The sequence below is a fragment of the Leptidea sinapis genome, chromosome 24 (genome assembly GCF_905404315.1).
Source record: "Leptidea sinapis chromosome 24, ilLepSina1.1, whole genome shotgun sequence".
In the NCBI taxonomy this organism is placed as follows: domain Eukaryota; kingdom Metazoa; phylum Arthropoda; class Insecta; order Lepidoptera; family Pieridae; genus Leptidea; species Leptidea sinapis.
The window spans coordinates 10,992,565-11,016,280 of record NC_066288.1 but is presented as its reverse complement, the minus strand read 5'-3'; the positions used below and the strand labels follow the sequence as shown (position 1 = coordinate 11,016,280).

At 32.7% G+C, this 23,716-nt stretch overlaps 1 protein-coding gene across 4 annotated transcripts in view; it reads right to left on the bottom strand.

Annotated features, from left to right (window-relative positions):
* Positions 1 to 23,716, bottom strand: part of LOC126971840 (hormone receptor 4) — a 136,677-nt gene that overhangs the window by 28,517 nt on the left and 84,444 nt on the right. The window contains exon 2 of one of the 4 annotated variants that reach the window (XM_050818338.1): positions 8,052 to 8,274. The exons of 2 other annotated variants lie outside the window; for them this stretch is intronic. In XM_050818338.1, coding sequence (XP_050674295.1) covers positions 8,052 to 8,067 — 16 coding nt within the window. In that variant the 5' untranslated portion in view covers positions 8,068 to 8,274. Of the gene's footprint in view, positions 1 to 8,051; positions 8,470 to 23,716 lie in introns of those variants that run through there. One more of the 4 variants, XM_050818337.1, reaches the window with a different exon arrangement.

Below are 23,716 nucleotides of genomic sequence, written 5' to 3'. Positions count from 1 at the left end.
CACGGACGAATAAAAAAAAAAGGACTCCGTGTCACCTTACATAACAGTGAGGCACCAAAACAAGCCGGTAAACGTGTAAATACATAGCCCCACGCATACACTTACACTAATACAAGCCGATCGGCCGCCATTATGAGAATTGCGATCGTCTGTGACAGATCAGTTTGCGTCGCAATAAAATATTTTAAAAATGCCGTGGTGCGTTGTGAAAAAGTGTAAAAACAATACTGTAAAGGTATTTGTGGATATATGATTATTTAAGAGAGAAAAAATTGTGTAACTGGTATACCCCGTACACACACTAGCATAAAGGTGCTTCACTTGCTAATATTACGGCGCGGAGTCCTTCTTTTTTTACTCGTCCGTGTCCTAAACTTGTCATGAAAAAAGTATAACTGTGTGTGTGGCTTCATATGCCACATCACTTCATAGGCCGATGACATACGTCACATGTACAACTTGAGTTCCGTCATAGGTTGTTAATACAATAATTCGTCTCGTTCGTGTTCGTTAAAATAATTATCTTAAAGTTCCTTGACCTTCACCGTTCCTTGTCTGTGGTGAACTCGAGACATTAATAAACGCTTAAAAACATATTTACAAGCATCAAATATCTTAAAAATATTACATTGATTTGACTAGTATATAAAGAGAATAAATAAATGTATTCTTCACAAATCGAAAAGTAAACAGCTTACAAAAACTCATAAACATTTTACTTATTCGCTCAACGTACCTATCTATTGTTTTTTTTATTAATATTCGTTGGATAAATACTCATACAACTACGATTATATTTAAGCATTAATTGGGTACTAATTACTTGCGTGAAACCCGCGTTAGATAAACAATATACTTGGTTATTGGAATTGTTAAATAAAAAAAATGTAATCTACTACTAATAATAGGAAACTGTTTTTTTATGAAAATAAGGGACGAGACGAGCAGACGAGCAGCTGATGGTAATTGATACGCCCTGCCCATTACAATGCAGTGCCGCTCAGGATTCTTGAAAACCCCAAAAATTCTGAGCGGCACTACAGCTGCGCTCTTCACCTTGAGACATAAGATGTTAAGTTTCATTTGCCCAGTAATTTCACTAGCTACGGCGCCCTTCAGACCGAAACACAGTAATGCTTACACATTACTGCTTCACGGCCAAATAGGCGCCGATGTGGTACCCATAATCTAGCCGGCATCCTGTGCAAAGGAGCCTCCCTCTGGTAAACCTGTTTTCGTAGTGTTGTACTGCAAAAACTACTGAACCGATCGGAATAATACTTATACCATTGGATGTAGCACGTTTCAGAGAAGGTTACAGTATATAGGTATGGTGGTGATTACTCATACGGAACTTATATTTTTTTGAATTAGTAACACTTATATATTCCCAATACAAATAATTCATACAAGGAGTGGTCGCGGGGTACTTAATTTATATGGCAAAACAAAGTTTGCCGGGTCAGCACTTGCAGTATATATATTATTGTAAATCAGAGCTAAGAATCACTAAAGAATATATTTTCGAATGTCTTTCTGCGTATGTTGATATTACTAATTTGATTCCTCTAGTCTATATACTTCATATAAAACCTTTTGCGTCAAACTTGACTGACGTAAAAGTAACTAACGTAACCCCGTTCACCGATAAGAAACGAATTAAACGATTTACGTTGTTGTATAGTTATCAATGGAACTAATGCATACTCTCTGAAATGCCATGAAATAGAAACTTGTATATACATACTATAAATTTACAATCACAATTATATGTGGCTTTAATTTATAGACAGTAATAATTTCTCTACTATAATTAATACCTACTGTTAAAGTTTTGATGGAAAACTGAACTCAAAAATATTTTTGTCTTTATAAAAATGTATTTTTAGTTTTTTGAACTATTATTTGCATTAATAAATTAAAAATTCTCTTTGGTATCCGAAAATTTCCTAATATTATATAAATCGGTTAGAGGTTATGGTTGAAATTTATAATTAACATCAATTCCTGCCTTATAGATGATAGATGAAAATTATGTAAATTAATTACAAAAATCTTATTTATTTTTGCAAATTGAAAAATGGAATAACTCTTCGATAAATCTACGAAGTTTAGACGAAATCTGGCCATTAAAAGTGAGTCAAAATCGCGCCCAAATGAGTCGGTTACAAACAAAAATACATACAGGTGAAGCGAATAAAAAGCGTGTAAAAATAACTGCATGGAGAAAATACAAAATTAAATGTCAAATATAATAACATAATAATGAAAACAAAGATGACACATGTCATATGTCGGATATGACATGTGTCATTATTGGATTCGTGCAAGCTAACCTTGACAGTTTCGCGTTGAAATGCAACAGCTTCGGTGTTCTCTCGGCTTCTACGTCTTAAGTTTTTACATTGAGGCCAGTATAGACTTCCGCGATTGATATTATTATAGGAAACGGATTAATTTTAATATCCAAATATATTCTTAGTAACAGTTACCACATAATAATTTGAAATCTATTTTAATAAGACAAGTTATAGCATAAATGCAGTTTCAGGTCACTAAAAAGTTCGCTCTCTATCTTGTCTATATATTATATAGTGTTCTATATAAAACATCCACTTATTTTATTATTTTGTATTGTTAAATTACGTATATATATATATATATATATATATATATCTATATATATATATCAAAATCGTAACAAATTAAATGAAGTAATTATTTTAAAGAAATACTTCTTGTGTGTTAAATAACGATACCGAATCCAAAAAATTACTTTATAGACAATTTGCAAATATCTAATATTTAATGAATACTAATAAAATGAAATAAATACCGAATTAATAACTTATTTGAAGTTGGTTAAAAAGAATTGAGGTTAATTGAAGTTTAGATTAGCACATTTCAATTATTAATAATTTATTTATCACTAGTAATTAATAAACAAAATACATTTAGAAATTTAAAAAAAATTTTACTGAGCAATTAGAATTTTTTATAAACCATGAAATTTTAACGGTTAAAAATTGTTTCAATTGATTTTTTTTTTTCGAAAAATATCTGAGTTTAAAATTATTGATAAATGTATAAGTTACATATAGAACTTAGACTTATGCTGAGTTCTAGAGAGTGTACTTACACTTTGTTCAGACTTTACTTACGTAAAACTAAGCTTAGTGTTATCAAACGCAAACTTGACTTTTGCATCGGGCTGTCTTAGCTTAAGTTCAGCATAATTTCAACTGTCAAATGACTGTAAAAACGAAATCAAAGCCAATGCTACGCTTAAACTCAGCTATATAGATCTTAGCCATAGAGTAGTTACAACAATATTCTTTGTTCCAGTACCCCGTTTGTTTATGGTCAGTTTACTTACTCGTCGCACTTAACGTTGCATTAACATTCAAAACACGGAGTTCATCTTGGTCAGCTGTTGTAGGAAGTACCAGAGTTCCGGTGGCAATGTCAGTGCCGATGTCGAGGCGAGGCCGACAAGCCTGTTTCGACAACAACGACCGCCTACATACTTGACTTCTTGACTATTTATTTTTATAAATTACTAGCGGACCCGACAGACACTGTTCTATCAATAAAAATAAGTAGGTATTTGGGAATAATGTAGTCTAAAGCCATCGGAACTGTGAAATCAAAGTTAATGAATTGAAAATGAAACAAAAAAGTATTTCTAAATGATTTTAAAATATGTAGTAATACAATGATAAGGATTAATACCGTACTTGCGGAAACAGATTTTATATTACCGCTTTATAATTGCCAAATTTGTAAGTTTTAAAATGGATAAAGTACATACTTTATCCATTTTAAAAATATATAAATAACATTATTTGTAAGAGATAGACATATGGATATATACACGGCCTATTTTTTTCCGACACTTCAAAGGAATATCATTAATATATTTCAAAACTTAACAAATTACACTTAAACCTTCCTCGAGAATCACGCTATTAGCATTGGTCACCATGAAAATAAGTGCTTTAGTTTTAGACTTTTTCGCTGACAGACAGACAGACGCGGTGGAGGATAATTAGGTGAGGAGGGTAAGTATTCAACATAAATATGAAGGAACTGTGTACATAAAATAATATAAAAATAATATTATTGGGCATTAGAACTACATAATGAATTATTATTATTAATGTACTACAAAATTTATTACGTAGATATATTTAATAGTTTAAGCCTATTTTGTTATTCATCAAATATATTAATTCATTACAGTTTTTTTCTAAGATGATATGATAAAGATAATATTATAATTTCTTACAGCGACAGAAGCGCCCCCATATTTATGCCCGCTTAGTATTAACGTATTGTATGACGTAGTACATACACAGTACGTCATAAAGCGTAGCCTAGCTGCAATATTAATCATGTTCATTTAAGAGTAAGTAATCTTCCCTGTACATTAATAATGCACGGTTGAGTTTAACTTTAAACTGTTTTTAATTTAGGGGTGTTAATATGCTAAGGACGAAAAGAGTACTTTGTACATTTCTACATACAGGTCTTTACCTTACGGTATTAAACACTTTACATTCGTGTAAAATTCAGACCGTAACCGTATTAGTTGGTGTTCCAATGCTGCCAATTGGATAAATACTAAAACAATCATATATCTCTACAACGTTTTCGTTCGACTGTGTTTTCTTCGACATACTTTGCAAGTCTAAAAATTCTTTTAATTTTTCGGGTTTAATATACAGCCTATGACACTCACAAATAATGTGGCTTTCTATTGGTAACAGAATTTTCAAAATCAATTTAGTGGATCAGAAATTACCCCCCACAACTTCACAAAGTCACAAACTTTACTTCTTTGTAATATTAATAAAAATTATAACGCCTAGATTTGGAACACTAAGCAATATTACCGGACATAATTTATTTATCAAATCTTTCAATAATACTACGCTTTTTATTTGGCTGGTAAAACATCGCATTGAGACAGTTTGGTGTATAATTAAAAATATACAAAACTGTATTAATACTAAATATTTATTCATAGGATTACCGATCAGGATTTAGATACAGCAGACCTTCGACGAGATACCTTGACATTCAACGCGGCACGATCACTTTGGTCGAGCATTCCATTTAAAATCTCATAGTTACTTCCGATTTTACCACTTCCTATATGATAATTATGTATTTCAAACCAGAAAATCATCTAAAAAACGCTCGCAAGCTGTTGTAGAGTGGTACGACACTTCCTGAATTCTAATTAGTCAGACAGAGCGTAGTAGGTAAATAAAAATCTAATCAAGTTAGTATAAAATATAGACATTTTATTTTGATTGGCACATAGGTTGAGCGACGTCAATGGTCAGTATCTCACAGTGTTAGCTTAACTCTCTTTTATACCATTATAGATAATGTTACCGTCATAGTTTAAATAAAACACTTTTAAAAGGATTAAAACACGTGTAATTGTTACTGTGTTCTAACATTTGTGTTTGCATAAAAGTTACATTTTTGTTATTATTTTAGCTAACCTCACACGTCTTAATCCTTTAAAAATAGTTTTATTTAAATGTGTAACACTCGCGTTAATCAAATAAATTACTACGTTCCTAGTTCTCGAGTAATAATTGAAAAAAATACGCTACATCTGTAGTCGGCTTTATGTTCCTAAAGCCAAGTTCACGGTCCTAAAATAAATAGCAAAAACTGTAATTAACATTCAACAAGTGAACTCTATGTAAATGGCCATCATAAAAAATTCCATCGATGAATGTAAGTAATTAAGTTAAAACCAAATAAAGGCTTCCTCCCACTACAATGTTTTGAAAGGAAGCAGTGACATTCAGTACCTTTTCGCTTTCACTGAATTGGAAAGTGAGCGTAAAAAACGCATTTTGGCAACGGCAAGATCATTGACCCTATCCGCTCATAGACTGTAAGCCATAGACAAAGGGTGGCCATTATTGTTGCAAAAGTAAAAGTGTTAGCTCGGTATTCATAATTTGTTCTGTGGGATCGTGATTCATAAAGTTATTTAGAATGTCACGGTTAGATTCAATTGAGATCTACCGTTGTTTCACAATATTTTTTAGACAATAACAACAAACAAGTTATTTAAATATAAACCTAAACCCACTGGTTTAGGAATTGATATTATCTGTTATATGTAATATGTACTATTAAATAAAGAATGTAAATGAAAAGAACATGTAAGTTGCATTTAGAAGAGGTTACAGTTTATTTGCGTTTTTTTTTTGAATTAATAATATTAGCAATGACTTTTAAATTTGCCATGGTTCTAACATTAGAGTCTAGATAGTATCTTATCAGTCTAGATAGAGCCCTTGCTGCTAGATAACCGATGAAAACAAGCCAGGTTTATTACTTTAGTGTGCGTGACAAGCTACGTCTTACACTCGCGATTTTTATGTTAGCAGTTTTTTCACAGCTGTTACAGTCTATCTAGACGTAAAAATGATTAAAGGTTCTAGCATATCTTTCTGGTTTTTGCCACTACCATCACACCTTGCATACATGCTCACATCAAGTCATCTCTGATCGGCTTGATTCTTTCGCGTTGCGTAGAGATGTGAGTTTTCTCTGCATCTTTTACAACATATATATGTCAAAATACAAAATTCCACACCATCTTGACACTTCTTGAAATTAGCCCTCATAGCCACTTTGTGGAGTCAATTACCGGCTGCAGTTTTTCCGAACCGATACGACTTAGGGACCTTCTAGATTAGAGCAAACTAACAAATTAAATGCTGGCTACGCATCTGTTCATCCTTATTGTTGTTGATGTCTATGGGCGCTTGCCTTACCATGGGGATGAGGACATCACGTGAGCGTCTTGCCCGTTTTTCCTCTCCTATATAAAAAAAAATATTCAAACTTATCGTACATTTTATGCCTAGGTCGACGCTCGGAGTGTCCCTGCTTGATTCAATCAGAAATGAGGAAATCCGTAGGAGAACCAAAGTCACCGACATAGACCAAATGATTGCTAAAATGAAATGGCAGTGGGTCGACTTACCGGAAGATGCAGTGTTAATAGAACCACCACAAGATGGACCAACGATCAGGTCAAGATCACTGGAACAAATTGGGTGAGGGCACCGCAGGACCAATCGTAGTGTAAGTCTGATGATATACTTTTACGTATAATCGCTATAGGATCAAACCAACCTAACATTTTCTTCCCTTTTACTGCTACTACCACTTATTCCATAACGCTTAATTCAATTGCTTATATTGTAAGTAAATAAATACTGTAACTTTAATTATGTAGAAATTCAATTTATTAAGAAGTATAGTCGTATTGCCGATGATAAATTGGATTTTAATAATGAAAATAACTTTAAATAATTTATCTAGATATTTTATTTAGTAAGAAATATAGATTTCTGTAGTTATTGTGTATATGTTGTGAAAATTTTTAAATAAATTCAACTACTCGTCTTGTCTCCATTACAACGTAGCAGATCTCGTAGCGGTTTGCTACAACGGCTACAACATGTTAAATTATTTCTATAGAATTAACATTTATTTGTCTTATGAATTAAGTTATTTATATCTAAAATTTTGTTAAGTGAATATTATTTTCGGTCTTATGTAGGAGTTTCCTTGTCAAACTTATCTCAATTTGATAATTATTTCACTGATAGAAAATTACACTATTTTTATTTCATACACTTAGTGTATTGGTGTTATTTTTTTTCTTTGTGGCTGAATGATATATTTTTTTTTGTCTGTTAATTTCACGTAGATTTAACTTGTATATTTATAAGTTAATTTTAATGTCTAGGTAAAGTATGTAACTTAACAAACCGGACAAATCTCCATGATTTTTTACTGTGATATATACTGTATTTATAAATTATTATTCTACATTTAATAAAAAAAAAAGATAAAGGCACATAGTTTAATGCGTTAAATATAATTTATGAATTATTAACATTTGGTTACTATAAATTGTTTTTGTTGTTTAAAACAGTAGTAATTCTAAGATAGGACTTTGAAATTCAAAGTAAAAAAAAAATTAAAAAAATAAGAAAATTTACCCATGGTGGAGGTCATCGTCTGCAGTTGAGACGCGTGTGAGGAGGCGTCTAACGCCTCTGAAAGGTTTTCACCGTCCGACAGCTTGCTTAGCGCCAGAAAACGCACATCACACAAAGTTCCACGTAAATTCACCAAACACCATTAAAATTACGTCTTCGATATTTCAAAACACCTGCGCTCAGCATGCTTTACCACACCTCAGGTTTGGAGGCTCTCAGGGTCCTGTGGAAGAGCACACTAAGATATTGCGAGTTAAGATAGAGTTTTCGTATCGACCGCATGCGCTCTCGGTAGTACCAGATTGGGCAAAATCGCGATAACTACTGCGCATAAATGTTGTCATGTCGAAATTCGAAACACTTTCACCTAAATATTTCGCCTCGGTTTCGGCAGACTCGGGCGTCGCTCTCGGCGCTCACGCACACACTTGAAACTCTCGACAACGTATGCTGTAAAAAATTGCGCCAGTGTTTTACGTTGTCGACCTTACGAACGCAACTGCCGAAATATAGTTATCTCTGTCTTGTATTCATTCAACTCGTTTTTTGTTTCATTTTTTTATCTTGCTTGCACGAAACGCTGGTGTGAGTGAACGATTTCGATAGTAGGGTCAATGAACTTAAGGGATTTCGTTGCGAGTGTGCAGATGATGTTTCAGTTCTGGCATAGGTTGCAAGTAAGGGATGTGAAACTGTATCTATGATTCAGTATTCAATGGATCAAATTCATTGAAAAGTAGGTCATTTCGTGCGTTTACTCAGCGCTCTGACTTCGCTATACATATTTTACAATTATTCAATTATTAAACTTTTTTGACACCATATTACCAAAATATAACTTAAATACTAAGATACATATTATAAATATCATATTTTTTATGACAGTACAGGATGGGACGAGCAGGACTTTCAGCTGATGGTAATTGATACGCCCAGCCCATTACAATGCAGTGCCCCTCAGGATTCTTGAAAAACCCAACAACTTCAGAGTTGTTGGGTTTTTCAAGTTGTTGAGCTGCACTACGATTGCGCTCATCGCCTTGAGACATAAGATGTTAAGTCTCATTTGTCCAGTAATTTCACTTGCTACGGCGCCCTTCAGACTGAAACACAATAATGTTGTGTTATACAATAAAAAGAGAAAATAATACATTAGAAAAGTAAGAAAGCCTAAGAAATATACGCACTAAATCATATGTAATATACTCTACAGTAAAATATATAAGAGAGTAAAAGAATACTTAAATCAAAAATAGAAACAATAATTTACATTTCTGATATTAAATTATTATTGAATTGTGTTGATGAATAAAATACATACAGATACTATCATATAGTGGACAGATAATGTTTCTTAATTATTATTATTATATATTAATTTCTTAATGAAGGCTAATGATTGTGCTTCACGGATAGTAATTATTCCAATATTTTTACATATAAGTAAATAAAAAACCTGCTATTTAAAATAACTTATTATGAAAATTAAATTCTTGAGTTTTTTTTAGTAACGCGAATATCACAAATAAATTAAATACTTTTAAAAGCTTTTCATATTAAGTCGTTTGTAAAATTGCCCATTATTTATTTTATACAACGTTGGTTTTTCTTGAAAATTTTTCAGTAAACCTACCAGTGTTCTGTCCTGAGCTACTTTGAGTGTGTTTTGCCAAAACCTATCTAGTTAAAACTAATAAACCTACAACTCAGTAGGTGTCTCTTAACTATCTATTAACAATTGGTTATTTATTATACACAATTCAAAAAAAAAAAATTTAATTCATATCTGTAATAAATTTTAGTATTCAATAAAATGATTGAAAACTAATTCAATATATTAAATGAGAAAAAAATTATATTTAGGATTTTTATATGTCTATTGTATACAAATTAAATTTTTAACCGAAATTTATGAACAATGCGGGACTCGATCCCGCGACCTCTCGGGTTTCCTCCGAGCGCTCTACCTACTGAGTCAACCATCTGAGTACGCATGGATCGTAAATTTTGGTATATCTTGTTCAACGTATCTCAGGGGTTGTGGCTATCTTCTTGCGCGCGTACATAAGAACACATACACACTTTTTATTCTGATCTAGGAAGTCATAAAACTCATGTTTATAAAACAAAAGAGCAGTACACAATTCTCCTAACCTACATCGATTAATTTTAGGCGTTTGCTGCTTTTTGCCTAGAAGGTTAGTCAGGTCAATGGCACACTTAGGTATTTGATTTCATTAAAACAGTTTTCAGAACAGAGTTCATTCGCTCGAGCCTCTATTCGTTAATATCTAGATTACTCATTAATAATGTTCACAATGCTATTCTATTGGACGAGCCCAATCATTCTATAAGAATTCACACATTATAATAATAATCTGCCTTATTACTGGTATTATTAATAAACGTAATGAAAGTTACTCTAAGTTAAATATTACTTCTCCCTGTCATGTAATTCTGTAGAGAAATAGGTAAGATAAAAACAAAAAGTTTTAAATTTGGAATAAATTTACTTCGCGTTTATTATTACACAGAATATATTTAGGCGGAAATGATTTTTTTTATATATATTCATAAGTTTAATTGTTAAGCCACTAACAATTACCTGGCCAATGTAAGCAATACGCTTTGCCCAATGCATCCGCTCTTTGCATTTAAATGTCTTTGACGTCTCGCATTTAATGTTCGACAGCAAAGAGGATCTAAATACTAATTAATAATAGGCGGGAATAGACTGCATAAATAAAAATTGAAATTTAGATTAATATGAAACGTGTACTAAGATTTGACATAAGTTTGAAATAGTAATTACAATATGGCAAGTATATTGTGGAACGAATAAAGAAAAATGGCAAGTATAATCCGGCTAAATTTAAAAGCGAAAAGTTGCTTATAACGTATTGGATTTCGGCTATCTCCGTTTTTTACAAGATTGTAGCCGTTATCTGTCAATCATTTCTTAGAGATTCGCTGGCCTGTTCGACAGTGGCAGGACTTGTGTGCAAAGCCAAAGTTAATAAATAAAAAAAGATGGTTGATATACACTTAAAAATTTAAACAGCTATTTGTTTTTTAAAGCGATATTCGTAACCATTGCCATAATACATTGAAAATACAATTTATTAAATTTATTTGCTTATATAGAGATAGTAATTATTCCTTTTTAGGTTCAACTAAAATATTTAACGTAAAACCATATAATTATTTTATTAATACGTTGTTAAGATAATTTCTAATAAAAAATAATTGCTTAAATACATCTTAAGAAGCACAAAGTTAGTAAATTTAAAGGTGAGAAGATGTCACTTATGACTTGCAATTTTACGATTGGCAGTCTTTTATATAGATTTAGAATTTTGAGATATTGCTTTGCTATGGTACAATAAAAGAATGTATTGTATGCGCTGTCTGTCAAGTAGGTATAAAATTAGACAAATGTAACTAGGTTAACTATTTTCTTAAACAAAAGATCATCTGATATATTGACGCAAGAGTTGGGAGAAAGCGAACCCGGTGTAACCCAATTTTAAGGTGGGAGAAAACAGGAAAGTCGATTCAAATTTTTCCATTCGAAACACTGTATGTATTATCATTGTGAAAATAACAAGTGTTACGTTATAAAGTAAAACTGTTGAAGGTTTTATGGTTCTTTACATACTTTTAAATAAAATACGTGAAATCAAAACAAAACTTTACGTAATATGTTTGTTAAACATGAATTGAAAAGACTCATGATAACAGAAGTCGAAAAAGTAATTTGCTGTATATGGCAATTTTTTGATTGGCAAGTGTCTTTTTTCTTTATTTAAATAATAATAATAATGACATGGCACGATTTTATTATATCTATAGCAATCTATATACCGCGTGCGCTACAACGGTGACATTAAATAAACAAACGAGCGACTACTTCGTGCTGTATTATGTGAAAACATAAGGATGATTAAAATTTTGTTTGCTAAAAATGTAATTTTTTTGTTTGAAAATTTGAAAATTTCAATTATTTACTTTAAATTTTAGATTTATATATTACGATATGTTATCTTTAAAGTGATAACCCTCTCTTCTGCCTAACTGAGCTAACCTTTCGAGTGACGTACCGTCATAAAATCTTGTATGCTTTGTTCAACTCTCAGGTTGTGGCTTCATCTACAGGATCTACTTTACAGTCGATAACCTGCTCATCCCCAATATTTGCATATTAGGAAATTGACTTGAGATGTCGCTCTTGTAAATCTTATGGTTTTTAAAGTGATAACCCTCACTTCTAGGATTAATACACAAATAAAATTTGAAACGTTGAACTGAATTGAAACTTAAATTATATTTTTTTTTACGATTAAGGTTAGAAAGGTACACCCGTGGGTACATTTAATATCACCATTATGACGTCACGCTGTATATTGTCACTAATTATAATATATTACATTGACGTATTACGCCGATAGTGACGTTTTTTTTACATGATTTGGCAAAATGGCTAGACAGCGATCTAATTTAAGTTGAACGACCTACCTAACAGCGATCTTAATCTCGTGTGATCGGTGAAAATAATAAAATATCGACAGATAACACCTCTTTCGTGTGATAACAGATACATAAAATTTTCCCGATTTATTGGTAAGATTTGATGTAGTTGTTGCGATTTTATTAAGAGCATGTTAGTTGTAGGTAATAAGATGTGTAGGTCAAGTTCGACGATGAAATTCCCATCTGACGTCTTTCCTCATGTCAAGTCAATAAGAAATGCCCGTTCATAAAGTTTTTTTAGGGATGAGATGAGCAGGAAGTTCAGCTCAGAATTCTTGAAAAACCCAAATTTTCTGAGCGGCACTACAATTGCCCTCGTCACCTTGAGACATAAACTGTTAAGTCTCGCTTGCCCAGTAATTTCACTACCTACGGCGCTCCCTTCTGACCGAAACACAGTAATGTTTACACACATTGTTGTGGTACACACAATCTAGCCGGTATTCTGTGCAAAGGAGGCTCCCGCTGGTACAAATCCGCCTGCCACGAAAAAGTCTTTTCATTTGTCAGGTCAATATAGCCTATGGAATTCACAAATAGTCTTTCTATTGGTAACATAATTTTCAAAATCGATCCGGTAGATCCAGATATTACCCCCTACAATGTCACAAACATTACCTCTTTATAATATCATAGTACAAGACCCCACTGCTCAATTCTGCAAGCACGTGTTTTTTGTTTTTGTGTTGATTTTTGATAAAACTAATTTTAAATGAACCTTTAGGGAGTATGCAATGTATAAGAGAATCGTTTATTGTTACCTGACAACCACGGCTTATCGTAAATAGTACCTAAATATAAAACTTAAATTTTGTATTAAAATTAAAAAAATAAATGACCTAATATAATTAACAATAATATTCCTGTTTACACCTAGCAACCCTAATGTTGCCTTGGACTGAGAGCTGGCAACCACTTTTTTGTTCAATTCAATACATAATTCCCTTTAAAATTAGATAAAATTGGTTATAAAACATATACTTTCTCACACTTAACTGGAGCAAGAATCTCTCATTGAAATCATGGCAACCTCTGCTTACAGCCTGTTTTTAACTGGTAGCCTTGGTTTATCGTAAATAGTAAATATAAAGTTCAATTGTGTATTAAAATTAAAAAAAAAAATATGACTGTAAGTTATCAACAAAAATGTGCCTGCTTACACTTGGCAATCTTTATGTTGCGGCTGACTGAGAACTGGCAATTATATTATTTTCAATTTTTCTTTGAATTTAAAATAAAAATATATAGTTGCAATTTACGTCAGGTAATTAATTGTACTAAAGTAAATCAAAAAATTGTAAAGTAATTGCGGCCATTTTTTATAGGCAACCTATCGCTAAGACATTGCATACCCCATAAACATTCATTTAAAATTAGTTTTATCAAAAAAACTCATAGCTGCAGAATCGAGGGGTGGGCTCTTAGGCTATTCACGATTTCTCTCAGTTAAATTACCTGTGATAAAATATACGTGGATGAATAACCGTTGACACCTCATGTGAAACTAAAATAGGATCTAAGTATAAATAATGAATCATTAATTAAAGCGCTGGGTGTTTGAACCCATGAATACCGCGACGGCTGGTGACAATAAAATTTGGCGATAAAGGTGTGAATGACCCAGCCCATCGATAAACAATGTTATTTTTACTAAGACAAAACTTTTGTTATTTTTGAGGTTATAATTATTTTGGCGCGTCAGGGAAAAATTATCACAGTGGTGTGTCACGCAAATTCGACACCGTGACGTTAGTTGGTCAACTAGACCATTTGTATCATACTTTAGTTACCAAGCCTCTTGTAACTCATATGTCTACTCAACCACAATCAATGGAGGAGAATTCAATAATTTTAAATCTTTAAAAAAGTTGTATTAATTAATTATTGAATAATATTTAAATAAACATTTTTACCAAAATTATGCGGTATAAAAATATTTTCAATCGTTGGAATTACTACTTTCTTATAAAATGCTCGCAAAATACCTTTATTTATTTACGGTGTGAGTGGATGATGCTTCTGTACTCAAAAACTTTTGTTTTTAATAAATTTACATTTTTTTACTTTTTGACTTACTCGTGTAAGGCATTGACTGTTTGTTGTTTGAGTATTTTTGTTGCATCACTTTACATACATTTTAATTGAAATGATTTGCAAATAGTGGAAAATGTAAATGTTGATTTAAAAAAGTGGCAGTGAGTTTCTTGCTACTTCTCATTAGCTGAACCCTTTACGAAGTAGCGGTAGATTCAATGAGAAAAAAAAATTGTTGACATTTACTTAACTATAAGTGTTATTTTCGTGGCCTACCTACATGAACAAAGTGATTTTGATTTGATTTGATTTTAAACTATTGTTTTTCTACAAACGTAAAACAGTACGGATTAATAAAATTATGTATTTTTGTCTTGTTTCGCCAAAGAAATATGACTTCTTGCGTGCGTACAAAAGTACCACAAACACTTTTTTTGACGATTTAATGATTTTATTACCCGTGAATCTATTATATTTGAGTTATAAGAATTCATATAATTGTCATCAGATTTAAAATATGCCTGGCAAATAATGTTTCTTTACACCCCATTTAGCATATATAGATACCTAACCAAAATGACTGGCCGCAACGCTGTTAGTTGAGACTTTGTTTTAAGTGTTTTTTTTACTTTTTCCTGAAAAATTGAAGTAATATGCGAGAACACCCTAAGGGCTATACCCAACTAACCACCCTGCAAACTACAAACTACTAAACACCGTATGGACTTCCTAATGAACATCCTACGGTATGGAACTACTAAGCACAATACGGTCTACAAACTTTTTTTTAAAGAAAATAAGCGACGAGTTGAGTAGGACGTTCAGCTGACGGTAATTGATGCGCACTGCCCATTACAATGCAGTGCCGCTCAGGATTCTTGAAAAAGCCTAAAAATTCTGAGCGGCACTACAACTGCGCTCGTCAACTTGTGTAGTAGTGTAGTCTCATTTGCCCAGTAATTTCACTAACTACGGCGCCCTTCAGACCTAAACACAGTAATGCTTACACATTACTACTTCACGGCAGAAAAAGGCACCGTTGTAGTACCCATAATCTAGCCGTCATCCTGTGCAAAGGAGCCTCCCACATCCTACAGAACGTCCGGCGACCTGTAACCTGCTCCTGTAAAGGCTACCTGTCGCGCTGCGCCCTACCACTACAGACAAGTCCCGGAGCGTCCATGTGAACCAAATTGGGAGGGGTCGCTAACAAAGTCGATATTATAACGATACAAGTGGCATCTAGCAAATTCACATAAATCATAGTTCTTTTAAATACAGAGTATTTACGTTTTTTTTGTCATCAAATAATTTTAATACAAATCCCATCAGTTTGAATTATATAATAGAAGTATTTGTAGGCTCGTGGCCAATTCAAACCGCGTCATTGGTTCTTTAATCGTTTCACAATCATCGTTTTCACTTTTTCGCTGTCAAGTACGCGGCAACACTAAACAAACATTCATCGGACAACAAATACAAAACGTCGTAACTAACTATTGCACTATTCAAATATATACTTCAGGCACCTAACATTTAAGTTCAAATTGCAAAAAAATCATACCAATTTTAATATCTTTTGATAGCAGGATAAATAGGCTCTATGTTTACAGGTTAGTATTTTGGAGATTGAACCTTATTATATTGTGTTTAGTATTCAAATTTGAATAGGCTGATTGTCTGCTTAAGTTATTAACACGTTATGAAAACTCATAGAAACGTCGAGGCCAGTCATTGACCTTTGGTTACATATTCGGCTCAGAAACAAAAGGTCCATTTTAATAGACCTCTCAAAATCATCTATTACTAGACCAGTCAGTCTATTGTGTTCTATTTCTATTTATAAATTAAATAGTACACTAATTAATTGTAGGTGTTATTGGTACATATCGCAACTAAAAAAAATATCCCTAACAAAGCTAATACTTAATAGTTGCTTGTAACTAACTCTAGTAGGCCGCATAAGATACATAATAGCTTTAAGGGTAAACTTATATACTTTTATAATTAAGTCCCAGTCGTTGTTTAGGTGTTATCTATAAAAAAATAAAATAATTTATCAAAAAATGGCTCCGTCGTAAATTTTACTACTCCACAGCCGAATGTCTAAGCGATCGGACAGCCTGGGCCTAGATTTTGTTTATTTTATAGCAATAACAATGACAGTACAATATTGTATATTTTATTAAAAAGAGCACAAAAAAGAATACTGGGGCAGTTTATTGCACCGTTTCTTCTCTATCAGAGCGCCATTTGTATGAACTGACATCAAAAAGTATTCTACAGGAATTTGGAATGTTGAGAAAAAAAATGCCTTTTAAAGCGTTTTTAAAGTTGTCTTTAAACTTATTGCCTTAATTATTGTTAAGTAATTTATATTATTAAATAAATTTAATTGAAGCTGAATCTACAACAAAGAAAAATTTAAAGTGTTCAAGATCGGAGTTGTCATTAAATTGTGAACGTTGCCAATGTACATCCGCTTGCTAATTGCCACGAATCGAGATAATGCAACAGAAATGAAGTCTGTGAAACAGGGGTGGATCTTTATGAGGATTCATTGGACTGCAGCCCAGGGCCCCGTGGAATATTAAGCAAAAAAAATAACTATTCAACCTTTTTATGACTTTTTCAATTATTTCTTTAATTTGCTATGTTATATTAAATAAATAAAATATTTGTCTCTTTTTTTTTCTATACCGTGTAGGTGTTACAGTCAGCTAAGTCGAATTATTAGGCAGGCCCCAGTAAAAGGCATAAAAGGCATTTATTTTCTCAAAATTGATTCCTTTAGAATTCTTTTTGATGTCATTTCTAATAACTACTAGATAGTACTACCGCTTCAGAAAAAAATATACAATATTGTACAGTCATTTCTATCGCTATAAAATAATCACAATCTAGTCCCAGGCTGTCCGATCATTTGGATATTCAGCAGTGGAGTAATAGGATTTACGATAGAGCCATTTTTTAATAAAACATTTATATTTATATTTAGATAATACCTGAACAGTGGCTGGACTTTATTATAGAAGTGTATACATTTACCCTTAAAGCTATTATGTATCTTATGAAGCCTACTAGAATTAGTTACAAGCAATCCCTTATTTCTAGTGTTATTATAATGAAAATCACTATTAAGACCAAAAAGGTGACCATTTTTGTGAACGTATATAGTAGGAAGTAGTATTACTCCAGGGCCTCAGAAACTAACAGTCCGTCCCTGTTAAAATACATATTTCATGCACCAGCCATATATTGCTGAGAAGCAAACGCAAAAACAAGATATGAAACAATGGTTTCGAACCACGGTTTGCAGTTGCTTACTTGTCATAATAATAGCGCGATTGCATTAGCTGACATTGCCTCTCTCCAAGCACACGTAACATTGCGGTTACGCAAAAGGTCTTTACCCTTGTTTATTTGGGACAGATTTATTAAGTGATGTTTTAATTTACGAGCATTAGCATCTGTATTTGTTGAGTAATGATGTACAATGAGTGTTTCGATACTGTCACATTTTATAAATAGGTTTTCAATTCGTTTGAATAGCGTAGGAGCTTTTAGCGTCCGCATTGAGAAATCCCCATTTGTTTAGGTATTGTGAAAGGTTTTACAACACAAGAGTGTGATACTGTTAAATTTATATATGACGACCCCCAAGCCCAGTGGTTAGTGACCCTGCGTACTGAGCAAGAGGTCCCGGGTCCAAATCCCGGTAGGTGCAAACATTTAGATGAATATTGATGTTTGTTTCGGAATCTTGGATATTTATAAGTATTTATGTATGTTTAAATAAGTATATTGTATTAAATATAATATCGTTGTCTTGTACCCAGAGTACAAGACAATGTCTTGTTTGGGGTTATTTATATATAACTAGCATAAAATATTATAAATTAAATGTAAACAACGATGTGTTCTCTTATAAAATAATTTTCAATGAAGTCAGTGATATAATTCAGATTACGTATAGTGGAATTCAGGCAACATTCTCATCTGTAGAACATGTTTTAATATTTATACCAAAAAACTAGAAAGTAGCGAAACGAAAAATTTCCATTCATTTGTTTTGTTTTATCATTATATAATTGGATAATCTCAACACTCAAGGAGAGCTCTTTGATTACTAGTCTTAAGATTAGCACTTTCGCAAGATTTTTACATTACGTAATTTGAAGTATCATATCATGTGATCAATGCATGTCCCGTTTAAGAAAACACTTCTAAAATAAATTTCATTTAACAAATTAAATACTTTGCTTGAATAACTTCTTTTGTTATTAAATTTAAAGCCTTATAAAATAGCATATGCATATTTTTTAAAAACAGCTGATAATCAAAGTAGCTGAAAAGTTTTGATAGTATTAATCTTCAATTTATACGCCAGGTGTAATTAAGTCATTCAAGATCGGAGGGTGTTAAGTAGTTAATATGGGCGGGCTAAGCACGCGAGCCAGTCACGCGATAATGCCACACTAACACACTGAAAGAAACTGAGGAAAATGCCTTCCGGGGTGAACGAACTGGTTGCGTAAAGAGTGCACGGTAGATGGCGTAATATGCGGCGTGCCCCACCAGTCGACCTCTGAATGCGCGTACTATAAGGGGTAATGGAATATTACCACGGTTTCGCGAAACACACTCTGATTTGGCTACAAGGAATGTCTTATAGGCTTCGATAATATACAGAGCGTCCCACGGCTATGCCACATCGATGGGAAGTAGACAGATATTGTCAAAAACTACTGAAAGAATATTTTAAATTTAAAAATAATTTAAACTGCATTCATAGACATTTAAATAATTTTAATAACACTAGATGCCGGCTAGATTATGGGTACCATAACGGCGCCTATTTATGCTGTGAAGCAGTAATGTGTAAGCAATACTGTGTTTCAGCCGTAGCTAGTGAAATTACTGGGCAAATGTACTTTATATAGAAATTATGTCTCAAGGAGACGAGCGCTGGGTTTTTTGGTTTTTCAGTAATCCCGAGCGGCACTGCATTATAATGGGCAGAGCTTATCAATCACCATCAGTTGAACTTCCTGCTCGTCACATCCTTTATTTTCATAAAAAAATAAAAATAAAAAAGGCCTAGTTGGGGAATCGATCCACACTACATTAGAAAAAAATACCCTGGCTATAGAAAGTCTTATTTATTGCTACATAACAGAAATAAAAGGAAGACCATGAATTTTAACATTTGACGTAAAATTTTGTCCAGAAAAATAAAAAGCTGACATTGCCTTAAGGATATACGACAATATCATGTTCGATTCCCGGTTCAATCAGAGAATTGTTTAAAAATCTATAAATGCAGTTAAAATTGTTTTTTAAATTAAATTGAAGTCTTATTTCAGTAAAATGTTACATCTACAATATTTAAGGTACTTTCGCTCCATGTGGCATAGCCGTGGGACGCCCTGTTTATAGATAATCTTATAATATTCTTAGAATAAAGATATTTTGGGTGTTGCATTAAAATAATGCTTGTTTAACTTTTTGGGAACTTTAGAATGAACGTTCCATTTTTTGCATGAATGATTAAGAATTGCTTCATGTTTTTTATACCTTTTTTATCATAAGGAAAATTGGATGGAAACACAGGAGGTTAGAGGACGATATTAAAAAAAATACAGAAAAATTATGATAGGGAATAGGCAAAGGAAAGAGAGACTGGAAAAACTTGGAACAGGTCTTTTATTATTTAGGAAAAACGCCTATTTAGAAAATTCAACTTATCGATGAAAGGCTTAAATATTATTATAGTCTTTATAATAACTGAGTTAAGTCTCAGATACAGAAAGCAGTTGATTTGGGAACGGTACATTGCGCGGAAGTTCCTCAGTCTGTCGTCACTGTGTCACAGAATAAAGCAAACTATTTCATAGAAGGTTAACATTGCAATTATAAATGAGTTTAATTAATATAAATCAGAGATAAACAAATTATAAAAACAAATACATTTAATTACCGAGCATTCAATGAATTCTGGATAAAATTAAGAATATGTATAAAGAGAAGTTAATTAATTGTATTGAACGTATGTAAAGCGAGTGGCGAAATGAAACTCAACTCCTAGGTCAAGGCGCTGTCTTCGAAATGGGAAAATTGCCACATATTGGTGACCTTAACTCGTAAACTGCGACTGGTTTGATCGCAGGTGGCGTAACCCGACAATAACAGTTGGTTTTATACCTTCTACGATAGGTCTGCAAACAATATTATAGTATTTTCTTTATCGAACACTAGCTGATACCCGCGACTTCGTCCACGTACACACAGGACTGAGCACGTAGTAGCGACATTTCAATTAAATTTAAAAAATAAAAGAACTTAGTACATGCTGTCGAGTGACTTTTTGTAAATAATGATGTGTTCTGCAAACTCGTAAGACATTATTTTATTCTATTAATATTCAATAGTTTTCTTTTACACCGTGGGTTACATTACTGACCTTTTCAGAGCACGTTTTCAGGGGGACTGTTATTTGTTTTTACTTATAGTCGTTTATACTAAATGACCATAGACTTAGTCTAAACTAGCGTATAGATGAACTGACAGCCCGATAATGTCTGACCAATTTTGATTTATCCATGTCGGCGTTTGACCTAGCGTGGGTTACGGTCTACGACTGTTCAATGAAAATCAGTTTCTCTTATACCTTTAGTGATATTTTCCTCTCTTGAACGCTTTGTCTATACGTTAGTATATTTTAAATCTATGGTGCCCATAGATTTTAAACATAATAATTGAATAAACATTTATTTGGCCCGTCAAAGAAAATGGAAAGTTACATAGTTATACAACAGCTCTACCTGACAGCGTCGTGAAAGGCGTACGATTTTAATGTCAGCGACGTACAGCCGTGGTCAAGGTTTTAAGTTTTAAGCGCCTACTAAGGCTCTATTTGACTTTTGATGCTTTTAATAAACTTTAAGTTTCGACTTAGTAGGCATTAGTAGGCACGGTACTTCTAAGATATACAGACTGTTTAAAGCATCTGTTGTTATTCATGTTTTACAGTGAGTTGATTCATTAATGGTGACCACTTTTGACTTTTTTCAGCCATGGACGCAAGGAGATCACTTGATGGTATTTAAAAATAAATTAGACAGTAAAGATTTCTTTTACTTCGCTTTTAACCTATGGAAGGATTTGAATAGGATGCTGGGTAGGAACCATAGCGGGGCCTTTTCTTGCCGTGAAGTAGAATATGCAAGTATTGTTGAGTTTCAGTTTGAATGGCGCCGTAGCTAATGTTACTGAGCTAATGAGCCAACTGTGGCAGCTGGTGTACCTCAGGGTTCAATTTTAGGGCCCTATTTATTTGTGAGATACATAACACAGTAACAAGCGCAATTGCGAACCCGCTCAGAATTTTGAGTTCAATCAAGAACCTTGAGCGGCATTGTAATAGGCAGGGCGTATCTCTTACCATCAGCTGAACGTCTTGTTCATTTCGACTATTGTTCTCATAATCAAAACTCAGCTGAATGAACATGCGAAAAATCATAGCAATAATTATAAAAAATAAAGTTCGCATGATGATATGAGATCCTTAATGTGTGAACGTACGTAACGGTAACGAGCTTCAGATTGAAAGTGAGAGTATTGCGCACGCGCATAACGGCAATAGGCTGGCTGCGCTGCGAGTTGTCTGTGGAGCGGGCACGACGCAACGGTACCTAGTGTAAATCGTGACGTACAAACAAGTACCATCGCACAAACAGCCATTACGATAGATCCCGGAGCTATTTATGTGATAACTGTCTAGGGATTGCTCGATCTTATCGTTTATTTATTTATTTTGTATTTCATAAAATCTTTAGCACATCACATAACTTATTAGCTAGGTTAATATATTCAAAAAAATTGGCGGATATAAAAACAGATATTTTGCTATACGTGTGAGAGAAAAATGTACGTATAATATTATGTTTACTTTTGTGTGTGTGATAGTGTTGATTTTTAAGTCTCTACTATAATTTCTGTCTACTTTCTACAACATGGCTGTATACATTCTGTAAAGTTATTTATTACAAATTATAATCAAATACATTATCGCCTGGTGTATATAGGTTTAAACATTTAATAATTAATTAACGATTGCTAATTTCTTCTCTCTCTTCGTGACTCTGAAAAGCCTCCTATGAATATTCAACTGTTTATCAACCATGATGCTCTCTTGCATAAAATAAAAGTTAAATCAATAAATTTATATTCAAAGTTTGTTATTTTATTGTGTTTATCGATAACATCAACCGGTTTACCCAACACTAGCGGTCAGGCTCTATAGACCTCAACCACTTTCTCTTTCGAACACTAGCATGCACACACACAGATGTAAATACATTATTGTTTCTATGTAGTTGTGCTAGTTACATCATGCAAGTTTGGCTTACGCATCCGTTTAGCAAAAGGTCAGTATCTATTAATAAAAGATGTACATAGAGTGACGAATAAAATAAGATGGTTTACTTAAGACTTGTTGGTATTTTGAACGAGGGGAAATAAATATTTAAAATATTATTTTAATGTAATCACTATAAAACAAACTAATCTGTAGTTTATTATTAATGTTATTATTTCATTATAATTTAATCTGTGAAACTTTGTAATTAGCAATAATACATATAAATAATGTAAAGTATTGATTTGTGACTTAGGAATACTGTAAAGTTTGCTTAAATAAATAAATAAATAATTTGTTTCTGGAAAAACGAACCATCATTCACAAAAGTAAGGACCATTTATGATAGAATTTTTAGAACAAATAAGTATCAAGGAACCACCATTCATAATAATAAGCACCAATTGTGATAGATAGATATTTAATATTATTCATGAAACACCGAACCACCGTTCACAAATGCAAGGACCATTTGTGAATGTGCATGTTTGGCTCTTATCGTGAGACACCTAGCGCACAATTGGGTTAAAAAAAAGAAGCCAAATTAAAATATTGAATTATGATTTATAATATCTTATTTAATAGCAATTGCCTTTACCTTTAGAGAATATAATATCAAGACCATTAACCTTTTTATTGATTGTTACAACACCGACGCAATAAATTAATTTTATAATTACTG